The 16,899-nt window shown below is 41.2% G+C and overlaps 1 protein-coding gene across 1 annotated transcript; it reads left to right on the top strand.

Moving 5' to 3' along the window:
• The first annotated feature begins 1,610 nt into the window (after window positions 1-1,610).
• On the top strand, window positions 1,611-10,355 carry zgc:165409 (uncharacterized protein LOC797807 homolog). The gene is made up of 4 exons (XM_062410333.1): window positions 1,611-2,149; window positions 5,619-6,010; window positions 9,493-9,655; window positions 9,787-10,355. The coding sequence occupies exons 1-4, from the start codon at window positions 1,864-1,866 to the stop codon at window positions 10,077-10,079; spliced, it is 1,134 nt and encodes a 377-aa protein (XP_062266317.1). The 5' UTR covers window positions 1,611-1,863; the 3' UTR covers window positions 10,080-10,355.
• The last annotated feature ends 6,544 nt before the right edge of the window (window positions 10,356-16,899 follow it).

Raw genomic sequence — 16,899 nt, 5'->3', positions numbered from 1 at the left:
AATGTGCTCAGTCCAAAGGAACTCACCCTAACCCCCATCCTGGACAGAGGATGAACCAAACACTGTTACTCTTCTATATTCATACCTGTCAGTCGTGTTTTCATTCTCTGTACTATTACGCTCTCTAGAGGTCAGTTGTAGGTACTAGCACGGAGAACAGGCCGTCTTTGAAGAAGTTAGTCATTCAGAGGACTGGCTTTAAAAATTGTATTGATTTCTTAAAGAACATTAATAGTTCTTGATATCTATGAGTTTGTGCAATTTGTTGCGGATCCCCCAAATAATCTAAATATATTGAATTTAAATATGAATTTCTGGACATATGAGTGTCATTCTAGTTGTATTTTTTAAATAGGTCACACATAGTAAAAGTGTTTATCTGTTTGTAAAACAGAAAATGCTGTGGAGGACTGAAAAAATATCTATTATAATTAAAAACTATTCAGTCGAGAAAGCAGAAACAAATAAAAAAGAAAACATACATAAGAAAAACCTCATGCAGTCATTATTAATGTACAGTGTATTGGTTCCAACGAGGGGAAAACTATCAAACCTCAAAATCCTAATATTTCCCCCCCAAAACCTTTATTAATCCGAAAATGAACTAACATTGATTGTACAGTAGGTGTGGGTGTTTTACCATTTCCTTTTCTCATTCTTACATCGATCTACATCTTTATCTAAATGATATAGTGTTGAAAGGCTGCACTCGGTTCTATTAGTAGCTGGAGCATAATTAAAAAATAGTCAAAAGGAGAAGAGCATCTCCAGACATAAACAGCCTCAGCTGATTCTCTTTTTTGACAGTGGTGGGGGGAGCTGGAGCCACTGTCCGCTGACATTGGGAGAGCGGTGGGGTTCAACCTGGAGAGGTCGCAAGGTCATCACAGGGCCAACAACCATTCACACTCAGACCTACTTCATGGTCTTTGGGAGGAAGCCCTAGAAAACACTCGCAGACTCAGGGAGATGGTGCTGGTCGTCTGTCAGGTTCAAACCTTCTTACTGCGATCTGAGAGTGATAACCACTGCACCACCACCACCCATTAATAATTACATAAACTATTATACTGCCCTGTATTGCTTGGTACCCTGTACAATTTGAATCTAAATATAAGCACAACATTCTTAACAGTATACATACATTTATGTATTAATACTTAATACTCAGACTGGATTCTCGATTTGATTCATTCTATCTCCATGTTTCTTTCACTCTGCAGGTCCACGCTGGCAGAAAAACTCTCTCACCCAAACACACACACGCGTTTATACACCTTACCTTAACCCTAACCATCCAAACACCTTACCCTAACCCTTCACCTAACCGAATTCTAACCCTAAAACCCAGTCTTAACTCCCAGAAAGCTGTATATGAGCGAGTGCGCACACACCCACACACCCACACTCTCCCACTAACATGAGGGAATTCATGTAATCTGGGACATTGGGTAAAGTGGGACACCTCAGCTCCAGACTGTTTATTTCCTGTTCTGACTAAATCTAGTCAACAGGACTTTTGCAAACATGGATGTCATGTGACTGAGTTCAATTGATTTCATGGGGGTGGGGTCACAGAAAGGGGCGGAGTAAGTTTCAATCAGAAGCTGTCCCTTGGAATTACATGACAAGGTCAGAGACATCAGATTCTGACCAGATTCATGTCAGACAGGTTTGATCGTTTAACCAGCGTTAGACAGCAGCTAACGTTATCTTCCAGTCCAGCAGAGGTCGCCTTGCGCTCCGCGCCGTCCTGCGCTCGCGTCTAAGAAAACTATCGTTGACGCGGAAGTCAGGGTCTGTATTTACCTCCAGCTGACTCTTTGTTTGCGCTGGGACTCGAACCGCGAACGGAACAGGACGATGTGCGCCGTGCAGCTGATGCGGGCGTCAGTACATGAGCGGATCAGCGCCGCGGCCGAGGACTTCCTGCTGCATGTGGACAGAGGGCCGGAAGCGGCTCGTGTCCTGATGCTGAGGCCGATGCTCATTGAGCGGCTGAAGGCGGCGGCAGAGGCGATCATCGGCCTGTTCGAGGAAACCGTGGCGGAGTACGAGGACATCGTGCAGCGGTCGGAGCGGGAGATCTGCCGCCAGAGGAGGCTGCTCGATGCCGTGTTGAAGCCCGAAGTCAGGCTGCACCGAGCAGGTCAGTCCCTGCTCCCTGGAGCCGGAAACACCCGAGCCCTGCCGAGCTGGAGATGGCCGATCGTGTTTAAGAGATGGGCGTCACCAAACTTATTTAGTCTGGTGCACGACCGATAGTTTTTATAACGTCCATCCTTTTAAAGTGTGTCTGTTGTTTTCAAAACGATGTTATTTATAAAGATAATTCCACAAATCACATGACTCATACCAGCCATTAGTATCAACTCTATTATATATCATTATAATAATCTAGTGAATCATAGTAAAAATAGATGAAGTAGATAAGATGGATAAAATACCAACAACATATGACATGTTCATTTGCTGTTTCTCAATCGTAATCTTTTTTCCACACATTCAACTGTTTGTCTTCCTGAGGGCAAACATCCAAACAGGAAGGTGTTCGCATTTTACTTAATTTGATTGTTTATGAAGACTCCCTAATATTTTTAAGCCGAAGTGGTATCTTTTTAATGAGTTAGAATCTGTAAAGAACATTTACCAGTTCCGTACAGCAATGTTTGGGCAAAAAAGTTATATTTTTGATGTTCAAGGAAAGTAAATACGGGGGCTGCAGAAGCAGGATGTATCTGGCAGGGCGATTAATTGGATTTCAATCACCATTATGGATTCCAACGATTATGAAAACAAAGTAATCGACAAGAAACGATCTCTGTTGTTCACATAGGCAGAGTTTCTGCTGTGTTTATGTTTAATAATAAAAGTCAGGCTATGTACTCAACTAAATACCAGAACAACACAACACATTTTTGCCACTGTTGCCTGGGGATCCGGGCAGACACAAATCATAATATCCTTATCCTTGTACCGAGCTGTATGACCTTGCCGTGTGTCCTCACTTTACACAATAAAAATGAACATCAATGATAATCAGATGTTATTAGGGCCCGAACTTTGCTTTTTGTTTGATTTGCTTTGGAGTTTATGGAACGCGTATTAAAACACACCTGCCTCACACAACACAAGATGAGGCGTGACGCACACAGCCAGGACATCGGGGCTACAGCGACGGGAACAATCCAGATTCATGATCTGACACCATTGCTTAATAGCTTAAATAAATCTGAACGTCATGTGTGTGACGAGTGACGGGCAGACACACACACACACACACACACACACTCCTGTAGACAGGAGACGAGTTCTTCAATATGAAATCAGCGGTTCTTTTAAATTCTATGTGTGAATCATTAGAATAGGACAGGGGAGCAGTGTCATGCTGCTGAGCTCCCTCCGACAGAGGAGATACTCTGTTAACATGTCTGCACTATTCCATTGCAGTGGCAGACCCTTGCACAGTGACAGAGTTGTTCTCGTTGAGGCAGTTGAATCAGTGACAGAGAGATCGCTATGTGCTGCCTGTGTATCACTATACCTCAGAGTTGTGTCTCACTGATAAGCCGCGTTTCCAGTTTGACAAAGGGAAAGGTTTTTTAACCTAATGTCCAAGATGGAGCTGGCTGCCAGAGGGTAGTTGCACTCTGACCTGGTTGCTCTTCGAAGATCAGAGGGATGACTTTAGATCTTTCATGATCAGACACTATCAGTTAAATAAACTGCTAAAATGTAGAGCTGTTTTTTTTTTTACGCATTTAACGCATGCGCAGAAGGACCTTCCAATAAACCCACAATTCCGCCCACTTAGCACTAGTCGCTGCTCTAATAAAGAAAATAAACAAGTTTTTTTCAACCATACAATGGCTAAGAAGCCCGAATTCTGTTTAGGATGAAGATTATATTAATGGAATATGGAATAGCAAAGAGAACTGCTAAAGAACTACTGAGTTGCAGCACCATTGTTTTGTTTATTTATAAATATAAAAAGAAAACATGTTAAATGTATATATCCATCTTTTGTCATAACATTTTTGTTTTCACAAAAATATACAGAGAAAATCGGTAATGTGATTAATCATGATTAATCCATGGAAACCTGTGATTAATTTGATTAAAAATTTTAATATTTTCACAGCCCTACTAAAATGTCATTGTCAGTTTGTGTGGCACTCATCTGAAGCATAGCCATCCCATCATCCTGTTAAAATATATTTTGTACCAATATTAAAGTAATACTCAAACCGTTTTTGTTAACAGAGCCTGAGAGTCCCTTTTGTTTGATGTTTTGGTTGTGTGTGGTTTTATGTTTAATTTATTTAGGATGGTTTCACATTTGTCCAATAACAAACTGATTATTCTCCAAAATACAAAGTTTATTGCACTTTGGAAGATTGTACTTGCATTGTTATATTGACATATCAGTGGTATAAAATGTTTTTTTTGGGGGACAGACCTCCTCAATTCTGGTAAACGTCCAGTACATAACGAGTATGCCATGTAGTTCTGTCTGAATATATGAGTTTGAATGAAATAGCGTTGAACAGATCAATACCATCATGCCATCATCTCAAAAGTGAACGATTCTAAAGGGAGTCTGGTGATATTGCAAAACACAAACATCTGCCGGTTGCAAAAGCAATGATGATACTGCGCATGTGCAACTCTCACCAGAAATAAGAAGAGAAGTAAAATGCATCACGTGATTTCCACCAACAGCTCCGGGGGAAAAACAAAAATTTGTGATCAAATAACTTGAATAGTGAGCCGTCTCAATTCGTTCTCCCCTCATTTGAGAGTTACACTTGTTTTACCTCATCTGATCAGAATTTATAAAGATCGGATCAAACTTATTGGAAGGAAAATGATGTATGAATGTTTAAACATATATGTATAAATGAACATTCAGGTCCAATTAGAAATCCTTATTGTTCAGAGAATAGGAAAAAATAGATCAAATATAAGAATTAAAGTTACAGAGACAATGAATGAATTAAAAAGCCTCAGCAGATGTGACTTACTGAAAGGCAGCAACAAAGATTTGATTTTAAAGGAGTGAGAGTTGTAACAGACATGAAATATTATCTATTAAATATGAGTTATATTCTAATATATTTATATTATGTACAAGGGACATTCACCATTTTATCCTATATGCTAAAGTCTTTAGTGTGGATTGTCCACTGACTGGATTTAATGTGGCATGCTTGAATTAAACGACAACAATGATGTAATTACTGGTGCGAAACAACCGGAATCGTGCCAGAGAGGTCGGACTGTTGATTTTCTGCTGCCTTTGCAAACACTAAAATATTTCTCCTTTTTTAATACGCTGTCAGATCACAGGGTCGCCCTAGTACAGGGGCATCTGGACCAGCTTTTTTAAAGGGTGAGAGTCTTTAGCCTTGTAGAATTTGACTTTTATATTGACAGCAGTGGGATATATGATAGGTAGGCTTGGAACTGGAGTGTACAAAGTGACCAATTGTAGGAGAGGATCAACACTGTCCTCACCTCCAAAGTCTAAACGTTCAATGATGCAACTGTCGGGCAGTGTTTTTTTCATGTGTGCAAATAACTAAATCAGTGTCCTCTCGCTCTACTCCCCCCTGTAGACGTCCAGCAACTAAAGGTGAATGAGGAAGTGGCTCCTTCTGAGTATCAGGATTGGATCTCCAGTGTGGACCAGGAGGACTCGGAACCCCCCCACATCAAAGAGGAACAGAATGAACTGTGGATCAGTCAGGAGGGAGAGCAGCTTCAGGAACTGGAGCAGACTGACATTATCAAGTTCACCTTTACTCCTGACACTGTGAAAACTGAAGGAGATGAAGAGGAACCTCAGTCCTCACAGCTTTACCAGAGACAGACTGAAGAGGACAGAAAGGACAGTGGGGGACCAGAACCAGCCGGGAACTCTGGTCCTGATGTACATTTACAACCATGTCCTGAGGACACGGCCATAAACACTGATGTTGATGGGATAGAGACCAGGGAACCTAAGCCTGTAAGTGATATGAGATGTACAACTAACAAGAAACCATTGAACTGCTCAGAGTGTGGCAAACGATTTAGCCGTATGTACTATCTGAAGGCACATATGACCGCTCATACTGGAGAGGAACCTTTTAGTTGTTCTGAGTGTGATAAAAGATTCACCCTCAAGGAGCATCTGAAGTCCCATTTGAAAATTCACACAGGAGAGAAACCTTTTAGCTGCTCTGTGTGTGGGAAAAGATTTCGGATAAAGGGTGATATGCTAACACACGTCTCGGTTCATACAGGAGAGAAACCGTTTAGCTGCTCTGAGTGTGGCAAACGCTTCAGGCTGAAGCGCCAATTGCAAACACACGAGGCCATTCACACCGGGGAGAAACCATTCAGTTGCTCCGAGTGTGGCAAAAGATTTGGTCAAAAGGAATATCTGCGATCCCATATGAGGACTCACACAGGAGAGAAACCGTTTACCTGCTCTGAGTGTGGTAAAAGTTATCACCATCAGGCCGGTCTGCAGGCCCATTTGAGGAATCACACAGGAGAGAAACCCTTCAGTTGCTCCGAGTGTGGCAAACGATTTAATCACAAGAGCTGCCTGCGGGTACACGAAAAGATTCACACACGACACCAACCGTTCAGTTGCTCCGAGTGCGGTAAAAGATTTGATCAGGAGAGTCGCCTGCAGATGCATGAAAGGATTCATTCACGGGATCAACCGTTTACTTGCCTCGACTGTGGGCAAAGGTTTAGTTACAAGGCCAAACTAGAGGCCCATTTCAGAGTTCATACTGGAGAGAAACCATTTCGCTGCTCCGAGTGTGGTCAAAGCTTTAGTCGAAAGGACAGCCTGCAGATACACGTCAGACTTCACACAGGAGAGAAACCGCTCAGTTGCAGCATTTGCGAGGAAAGATTTAGCTGGATTTATCAGCAAAAGGCCCACCAGTGTGTGGGTGAGTCCTCGCAGCTTCATCCGAGTCAGGATGAGGAGGACAGAGGGGACTCTGGATGAACTGAACCAGCCAAGGATTCAGGTCCTGAAGAATCTTCTGAACCTGAGACTGAAGACAGCGAAGTTGGTTAGAAATAGACAATGGGACCACAATGTGTCCTGTCTGGAAACAAACATTTAGAAACTCCCTGTAAGTAGTATTGTTTGGTTTGTGAGGTAGGTACAGTAATAATTCATGTCTTCTTAAATTTAAGCTTCTTAAATTGAAACCAACATATAGCATGATACACACGTGTTCATTATTTTTTCAGGACAATCTTGGCTTTGAACATACAGAGGCTCAATTTAGAGCTATAGCATATTGTAAAGAGATAATTTGGCTCTAAAGTTGAAAAAGTTATATGCTTTTGTAGAAATTCTTGGAGTTCATTGTGAAAATACATCTTCACAAATGTTGTGCTTGAAAGGGATTAACTGGAATCTTAGTTACTTAATAGCAGTGGAATATATGTATAAATTGTGACATAACTGTCCAAATTAAAACATTTTAAAACATTTTTTTAGTAGAAGTGTTGTTTGTCACTCTGCTTGCTCCAATTGTTAGAGGGACTGAGTTAAATTTGGACTGAATAATGACTTCCTACTATTATATCAAACTTAAAGGAATGTGTGCAAATGAGAAATGAGCCTTACAACAACGTCCTTGTCCCAAACTAGCGACTTCAGTAGCTTTAGACTTCACTGTTCTCTTTGGCAGTTTTCCCTGTCTGGTGTCCAGTGGGTTTTCAAGTGAGTGTTGATTGGTTGGTATCAAAACAAACACAGAGGCAAAACCAATCCCCTATTTGTTCAAAGGTAGCAACAGATGACGGGTGTCCCACTTTCTCCTCACAGGCTCACAACTCACGTTTTGAGTGATCTTACACGAGGCAGCCATCACTACGCCTCCATGTTTTTGGGGTTGTTAATACGACCTAACGTTCGTCCCATACTTGTAAATCGTAATATCTTTAGAAAATCTTCAAGGAATGTCTCTCAAATTTGGTACAAACATTCATTGGACTCATGGATGACCTGATCAGATTTTGATGGTGGAAGGTCAATATATCAGGAATACCCAAAGGGGTTTCATTACGGGGCGGCTGCGGCTGAGGGGTAGAGTGGTCGTCCTCTAACCTGAAGGTCGGCAGTTCGATCCCCAGGCTGACTCATCTGCATGCCGAAGTGTCCTTGGGCAAGATGCTGAACCCCGACTGGCTCCCCATAGAATAACAAAGTGCTGCAAATAGATGCACTGTATGAATGTGTGTGTGAATGGGTGAATGTAAAACTGTACTGTAAAGCGCTTTGAGTGGTCATCAAGACTAGAAAAGCACTATATAAATACAAAGCCATTTACCATTTACATCTGGCACAACCATTAACCTGGGCTCAAGGATGACTAATATCACTGTGTTTTTTACGTGTTGGAAGGTGAAGGTATTATATCACCGTATTCCTTTATTTTGAAAGGAGATACCTTCCCCATCTAGTAATATCTTTGTATCTCTAAGTCTTGTCGTATATATGGCTTGGCAGCGGTAAATGACGCCTGGAGTCACACCGGTGTGGTTTTGGTACGTGCTCCACTGGGGCTGGTTGTCCATGAATATGAGGTGGCATCTCGCACCCAGAACCAAAACCAGCGAGCAGATTGCCACTTCATATTCATGGACATGATGTCGTGGTTGAAAATGTTGCTTCCTTGTGTTACACTTGTTTGTTTGTCTGCACCTGTCACAGGTCAGTCCGTCTGTGTCTCACACGGATATGTGAAATGAAAATAGTGAAATTATCAAAAGATCTGGCTGCGATTTTGACCCACAGTGGTTGACCACTGCTGTAGTTTTTCAGAGGATGTTGAATGTTTGCACACTGTCGCTTCATTATTTTAAATTAAGGAACAAATCCTTGTTGTTCAATAGCACCAAACTCAGCACTGCACTTTTTGGGGGAATTTCCTGTAGACATGCCAGGTGTGTAGGTGATAATAGCTTGGGAGATATGCGCTCTGCATACAGACAGACAAACATTTTAAGGAAGTTATATGAACTTTTGGGGCTTTTCCAAGGTTGTATTTAATATTGTTTTATCAAACTGTAATATATCGAACCATCCTCAGAGTGATATATTCACAATTGGTATGAAAATGCCAAGTGACTCCTACCAGTTAGCTAATGTTAGCATTTGAATGCAATAGCTGCAGGACAAGTAATGGTAAGCACTTATTAAATATCTGAAGTTTAAATGTTTGAATCACGTTGGATTAGCTTGCTGGGCAGCAGGGGTTGACTTGGATTGGCACACCTGGAGATTCAGACCTTGCAGTGTAGAATGCAGTTGACTAACCTGACTACATCCACAACTAACCATCAAAGGACCTGGCTTAAATACTGCCAGGCAAATGAGCCCATAGTTTAGTGCTATGTGTATGTTACTGGTTAACTTCAGCATGAATCCAGAATGACCCATAATAATCCGAAAATTGAATTGTTTTCCAGATGCACCCGTCTATAATCCGGAGTGGACGACAGTTAGTGAGCACATCCCACCACGGCTTTGATCAGTTTGGTTGTCCTCTGTGCCCGAAGTTCATCACCTCACGAGGCGACACCATACGGAGACACCTGAATGCCCATGTACACAATGCAGTGCATCTCCAAGGTGAGTAATGAAAAATGACATCCTTTCCTATGAAAATTGAATACTGAATAACATTTTTGTGTCATGAAGTTGTTTTGTACACTTTTGTGTTTCTGAGGTGTCAAGTCAGTAAGGTTCCTTTTTCTTTGCAGACACCATCATTTGCCGATGCAACATGTCGTGCAGAGGCACCGGTCATTACCACTGTCCAAACTGCAGTAAGACAATCATGCGCAGAGAGGATATGGTGTTACATGTGACTGGATGCAAGAGAACAAGCGATGTAACACCAACGCCCGGTGAAACAACCTCATTGGTCTCACACCCATCACGGACACCTAGAGCTGATATCAGCCCACCTGCGCTATCCTCATCTTTGGTGTTCATTCCAAACATTTGTTTCACAAGAGATGTCAGCACATGCTTCAGGATACACAAAACCTGACTCGGAGAGTTGAACCTTCTGGATTTTGCCATAGATGTCATGGTGGCAACGCAAAAAAACTCCTGATAAGACTGAATGGACATACTTTGCTGTTATACTGCAGTATATAGTCTTCATTGATATTAAAAGTATTATATTTCAAAAGACGGGATCATTTGTTCAGGTTACCATTAAAATCCTGGAGGTACAAGGACACACCCGCAGCCAAGCGCAGGTCACCATGGCCAGGGCGAGAAAGATTTAAATCGTATTCAAATAAATGAATATATAAATTGAGTTGTTTTGATGTGTGTTAATGACGGCAAGGGGAAGGTATCGCGGGGGTGCAGTGTTACAGTGATTATCCATTTAGAAGCTTTATATCGTTTGAGAAATCTATTCTTCTGGTGGATGGTCTTTACAGAATGAACCAGGGGAGCACATGTAAGCTGGGCTGGAGGGGGGAATGTGGGAAAAGCATTGCATTTGATCACGATTGTAACATTTTGACAATGTCATGATGAAGAATGAATAGTGTAGGCACACATGATTGTTATATGGGGCTCAGGTAAAGCAGTGCTTTGATTTACAGACTTACAGTGTGCTTGCTCCTAAAGGAAATATGGAAGCTTGTAGCCTCCAAAGAGGAGACATTGTTATACAGACCCTATGCTGATTAGCAACAGCGTATCGTCAGACCCAAAGGGGGGGGGGGGGGGGGGTCACCCATGGTCCCACGTGGGCCCCATCGTTGAGCCCATGTTGGCCAGTCATAGATTGGATTTCAGGACAGGATGCAACACAAAGAGCTCCGGGTCACTGCCTCTCATCAGAAGCAGAGTCAACAAGTTCGGCATTGCCCATTCGCATTTTTTATAAGTGAACTTTCAATAGAATAAAATATATTTCAATAGTACATAAAATAATAAAATATGTAGTGTCTGACCTCAGTGGGATTTGGACCTGTGGCGGTTCCTGTTTAGAGCCCCTAACATGTTATCAGGGGGGGTGAGGTGTTGTTCATGATGGATTTCAGTTTCACCCACTTCCACAGTGAGTTGCAGTGGGCAGTCTGGAACCGAGCTTTCTATTTCCCTCTCAGAGCTTCCACACCCCCAGCAGACAATGGTGTACAACGCTGCAGGTGTCTCCACAGTGTCTTAAAAGGTCCTTAACAGGACCTCCGTCCCCTCAGCAGATGGAGACGACTCTGTCCCTTCTACTACATGACGTGATACTTGTAAATTAGTCATTTTGACTGTGTCAATTTAAAGAAAAAACAGATTTATAGGCCCCATCTGCACGGTAATATGACTTCAGATTTTTGCTGTACTGTCAAAACATAATTCTCCAAAATGTCTGGCAATGATTTGAGTTTCGCTCTGAATGCACCCATACTGTAAATCGTACATTTTTACTGTATCAATTAACAGAAACTACAACTTCAATGTCCCACATAAGTACTTAGACAAAGGAGTATATGTGGTATATATTTTAAATATTGTGGGCCGTTATTGAAGTATATTCCACAACATGAGATCACGCACGATCATCATTTGCATCTGAACATGAATCACAATGAAATAAGGCAATTTCACCTTGCGTTACATTTTTCTATAGACAACATAAACAACAGCAGAAGAATCAAACTTCCTCACAAGTAGTAAACAGTAAAAAAAATTGTCTTTGGCTGGATAAGCCTTTAAAACTACAGGGTCAAGAAATGTGGACCTAACTCTCCAGTATTGCAGGAAGATAATATTGCCCAGCAGGGGGCAGTAACGTATCAAAAAATGGGTGCCGGATGTTTGACCTGGTACTTTTTTGAAATAAGCGAATAGACGCTAAATAACAGTAATCCAATGGTTTAAAACCTATCAAGTGGAAAACAAGCAGCCAGTACAGCACTTACCAATACAGAGGTTACTGTTTCCTGTCAAGAGAAGAACAGAAAAGAGGGTTTAAACGAGACATGACCAAAGATGAATTGCACAAGCTGCAGTAAATACTTTTTGGAAAATAGCCAGTGACAATATGGGGGTTTAGTTGATAATCAGTCCCCGTTTATGAGGTGTTGTAAAGCACTTTACCCCCTTACAGCTTTTGGGTCACCAGGCTTTGGAAAATCCTTCTCCAGCTTCACATGTTGTCTTTTCTGCAACTTTTTCGACAATAATTTGCAGAAACTCCTCCAATGGACTGTTTGAACACTTACCTGATAAGCTGCAGGATGTCGAGAACCAAAGTCCTGTTATAAAGTGCTTGTAACTGCAGATTTAACATGATCGCTCAACTTCCCCATGTAAAATCCATAGAAAATATTGGCAGAAAAGGCTTAACAGAAAAATCATCTTTTGTTTTATCTTTCATTATGACACGTGGCAGGACAAATAATATGGGGAGCCGCCACTAATGGTAAACACTCGATTACATGGTGAGATATGGCACTATCCTTAGTTTTCAGGAAAATAACCCCTCATTAAGGTAATTTATCACATGGTAATTTGGTCCCTTGACATGTGGTCACAGGCGAGGCAGACGGGATGAATGAATTCAGTTTTTCTCACCTAAGGACTGACTACATAGTACTTTCTCCACTCAAAGAAATGAATGCACGCTTCATCTTCCTTGTCCAGGTTTTGCAGAAACTCTGCCAGTGCTTTAGAGTCAGGGAAATCATTAACGTGAGTAAGGAGTCATTCTCTTGGTCGACCCAAAACTAGTCTGACTGTCGCTACTACAAGGGGCCTGTTTACATTCTATATGAAGCTGTCTTTGTGGAGTGAGTTGTCAAATGAGGTATTAAGAACATTTTGACCATCCTCCTCATTACTGTATAAGCCACCATATATTATGTATATTATATCTGTACAGGAGAACAGTGCTTGTTTAGTTCCACAGTTACTCCCTTGTCTCTCCGAGCAGCACAAGGTCAGGTTATAGATAAAGGGCCAACCAACAGTTCATTGTGGTGTCTACGTTGGGGGACTTTGATATCTAATTCAGATGGTCCAGACAGAGCGACACCAACTTCAACTCTCACCAACTTTATCTCTTTTGCGTATTTCCCTAGTGACAAGACTGTTAGAACAGGTCACACAAGCAGAGGGAGATATATGCGGACGCTGTGGGAGACATCTTCAATGTTGGGGGTCTTTACTGACTGTCCAACACACCGGTTTGTCTTTCTTGGGCAGAACAAAGTCATCCTTCATCTCTGGTTTCTTGACTGTCACCTCGTTTCTCACCACGATTTCAGCACCTCGTCTGCAGCTCATTGTTAAGTTTAACAAGTTGTCTAACCCCAGGCTCTAGTCTGTGTGGCAGGGATTCCATATTGAGCAAATCCACTTCTGAAAAGTTGGACACTGCTCCTGAGGCAAGTTGCTCAAATCCCAGGCGATACTTTGACGGTGGAAAATGACCCCATCTTGTTTGTATATAGTTGCAGTTGGTGGCCATCTTGTTTACCACTTCTGGTTATTTGGTTTGGCCAAACCCTATATATGTGGTCTCATGTCTCATCGTGTTAGTTAACACTGTCTCCAGCTGTTACGTTAAGTATAGTTACCTTTTGTTGACTTCTTCTATTTGCCTATTTTTTATGTCTTTATATTTCTTTGGGTAAACAGGTTTTTCTTTTGCGTTTCCTCTCTTTCTCATTGCTTGGTCCCCCACAATCTTTCCCAACTACATTGGTATATGATGAGTGCAAGTGTGAACTTTATTTCATAGGTCTGTTGTTATTATTGAGTTTTAATTATAACACAAGTGCTTCAATGGGACTTTTATGCAGCTTGTTCCATGGTAGCACAGAGAGAGTTCTCCAGCGAAGGGAAGTGCGGGGCTGCAGCTATCGAACGGGTTATCTATGGCAGCGGTGGTGGAGACGGAAACAAAGATGAACCCAAGGGATCTGCCGGGGTCCTGTGTACTCCATACTGAGTCCCATTAGATGTGACAGGTGATATATTGTGCGAAGGGCAAAAACAAACTAGTCAGCGAAAGCAGGTAGACGTTGATAAAGGAAGGCACACTGGGCTCATCATCTGGGAGCCGAGGGAGTTCTCTCGCAAAATGCCACCTCAATATCTGGCCGAGCCGTCCGGCCCAATTAGGCCAGAGGAAGTGCTGCTGTGGGGACTGTAACTCTCTGGCAGGGCTTCCTTTGCAGTCAGAGGTTTGAAAAGTAAAATGTCACACGTCTCCTGGTTTCCAGTCCAGCTCCCTGGGCTGTGATTACCCATAGACAAAATTATATAAGCGTCTCATTCTACACTTTAACAGACACATTGGAAATGTAAGTTTATCAGAGAGGTTGTGTAAAAGACTGGGGAAGTTAAAATGTTGTGTTTATTGTTTTCATGGTTAAAAACGAGAGAAATTTGCTCTTCAATGCAATAATTTCAAAGCGACACAGCAATCTCCTATACACCAACATGTCAGCTCAACAGCTCCTGGGGGATGAAATACTTTTCATTAAAGGCAAATGAAACCTTGTCACTTATCTACGACACACACTCACAAACCTGCACTCTACAACTCCCATAATGAATCAGTCCATTGACTCAGTGTAATTTGTTGGATTGTGATATTGATTTCCTGCTCTGGTCCGTGAAATACACTAAGTTTCATGTTTCTGTCACAGAGGACAAGAGGGAGGTCGTCACAACTTAAGCTGCAGTTAATGTTGTGTAAGGCTCAATCAGACAAAGGGAGGAAACTGTACTCAAGGTTAAATTTACAATCATTCCTCGAAGTGACTTTGCACCACAGAAGAAGAAGAAGGTCAATTGAAATGTTAAGTGCTAAGACAATGGCAGGTCCTGGTGCTTGGCTCCTCTACTTTAGAGAAGCCCCTGTGTGAGTAGAGTTTCCAGTGTTCCAGAGATTCAAAGCTGGAACTTTCTTGCTGCCAGGCAACAGTTATAAACACTGGAACACGGTGCAACCCTGTTGTGCATAATCCTAAACACCAAGTAGCTGCTCCTCACAAAAGAGGAGCAGGGCTTAGTTTTGGGAGTTTGGGCCAAACAAAAAGGACAATGTATTTTTACACAATACTTTCAAAATATCTTTATCTATAAATATAAAAATGTCATATTAATTTAGCTTGAACAGTGTGAACAAAACATCCACCTGTCAATTTTCCAAATGGTAAATATTTATGTAAAACTTTGCTGTACAGTTTTGTCATTTTCCCATTCACACACACGATCCTGCAGTGCATCTATCTGCAACACTTTCTCTATCACACACACTGCAGGCACAGGGGCCAGGAGCACTCGGGGGTTCAGTATTCAGCAGGTGAAATGAGGGAGACTGAGATCAAACCACAGACCTTCTGGTAAGTGGACAACCCGCTCTACCTCGTGTACCACGGGTGCCCCAAATTGCGTCCTCAATGCTCTTATCCGAGTTAATTTGTATCTCTAATGACCAGCATGGTTAAAAATGAAACACCGCCCCTCTGTGGAAACAGTGGATGGTTACTGTGTATGGTAATGGCGTGTGGAGCTCCTGCTAATGACCAGTCTTGAGGTGGAAGTAGAGTCACCTTCCAGTGTTGTATAAACAATATAAGGTTTAAAGCAAATAAACAGATTCCAATTGAACAAATGAAATGAACCTGTGTGTAACTAAAACTAAAAACTAATGAGGTGAGAGATTGTGAATTTGTAAGATATTATCCTGTGTGGTTATTAGTTTGGAACTTTTTTAGCAGTTTTAGCAAGTAAAAGATGAAATAGTATGAAGACGTCAGAAAACGTAAGGTGTTGACTTGTGACTAGTGACAAGGGCTGAATATGACTATTTTCAATACCAATTAATTATTTGCTTGATCAGTCAAACTCTATCTATAAAATGTTAGGATACATGTTGCACATGCTGATCTCCTGAAGGTCAAGGTGAGAAGCAATTAACTGATCAATGAAAACCAATGGATGTCTAATTGACAATAATACAAAGCTGAAAAAAGCAGTAAATCATGACATTGAACAAACTGGAATCAATAAATGTTTCCTGTGTTCTCTTTTTTTAATGTTTTATTAAAGATTAATTTTATGGTGATCAACAATTAATAAAATAAACATTTCATATTAATGGCATTGTCTCAATCTATTAAAATATGAGTAAAGTGTTGCTGTAAACATTATATCAATTGTTTATTGATGTTGTCATTAGCTCATATTTGTTGTCAGTCAGAGCAAAACCCAGCTCCAATTTTACAGATTAATTGAATTAGCCATCTGCTGTCATACATTCACATTGGACAACCTCATATTTTCTACACATTACCACAACTGCTATGGTTGATATCACTGCTTTATTTATGGGAAGAATTATTGAAAAGCCTAATTTAATAATGAAAATAAAATTACTTCTTGTAGATAATAAAGTTAGAATGAAACTTTGCCCCGAGTCTTTATTCACAAAAAAATACTTTTTATTCAATATTTTCTTCGTGTGTTATTAAGGATATGTTTCCCTGTTGAGCTCACAGTGACCCCGGAAGCTGCTGTTGCTGCCAAGCAACACTATAGTGTCAAGTTACAGAGAATAGAAAGAAGCTTTTCCGTTGTACCTTCAAAGTAAATCTCTATTATTAACAACACATCTTTCATTGCTATTCATACACAATTTTCCCACGTATTTTCTGTCATGGTTTTCCCTATAACATTATATTATTATATAATGATAAAAATGTCTATATTAAGCGCCTTTTTTAAGTTAATGACGAAAAAAAGGAAAGAATAAATTCACGTGACTAATTCTGAAGCGGACACCGCACGAGTTCCGGCCTCGCTCCGTGCGCTCGGCTGACTTGACGCGTAAGGAA

The sequence above is a fragment of the Platichthys flesus genome, chromosome 17, assembly GCF_949316205.1.
Source record: "Platichthys flesus chromosome 17, fPlaFle2.1, whole genome shotgun sequence".
Taxonomy (NCBI): domain Eukaryota; kingdom Metazoa; phylum Chordata; class Actinopteri; order Pleuronectiformes; family Pleuronectidae; genus Platichthys; species Platichthys flesus.
This window is presented reverse-complemented; position numbering and strand designations above follow the sequence as displayed.

Coding starts and splice junctions, on each gene's coding strand:
- zgc:165409 (XM_062410333.1), top strand. CDS start 1,864: ATGTGCGCCGTGCAGCTGATGCGGGCGTCAGTACATGAGCGGATCAGC. Junction 2,150..5,618: donor AGTCAGGCTGCACCGAGCAG/GTCAGTCCCTGC, acceptor TCCCCCCTGTAG/ACGTCCAGCAACTAAAGGTG. Junction 9,656..9,786: donor CAATGCAGTGCATCTCCAAG/GTGAGTAATGAA, acceptor TTTTCTTTGCAG/ACACCATCATTTGCCGATGC.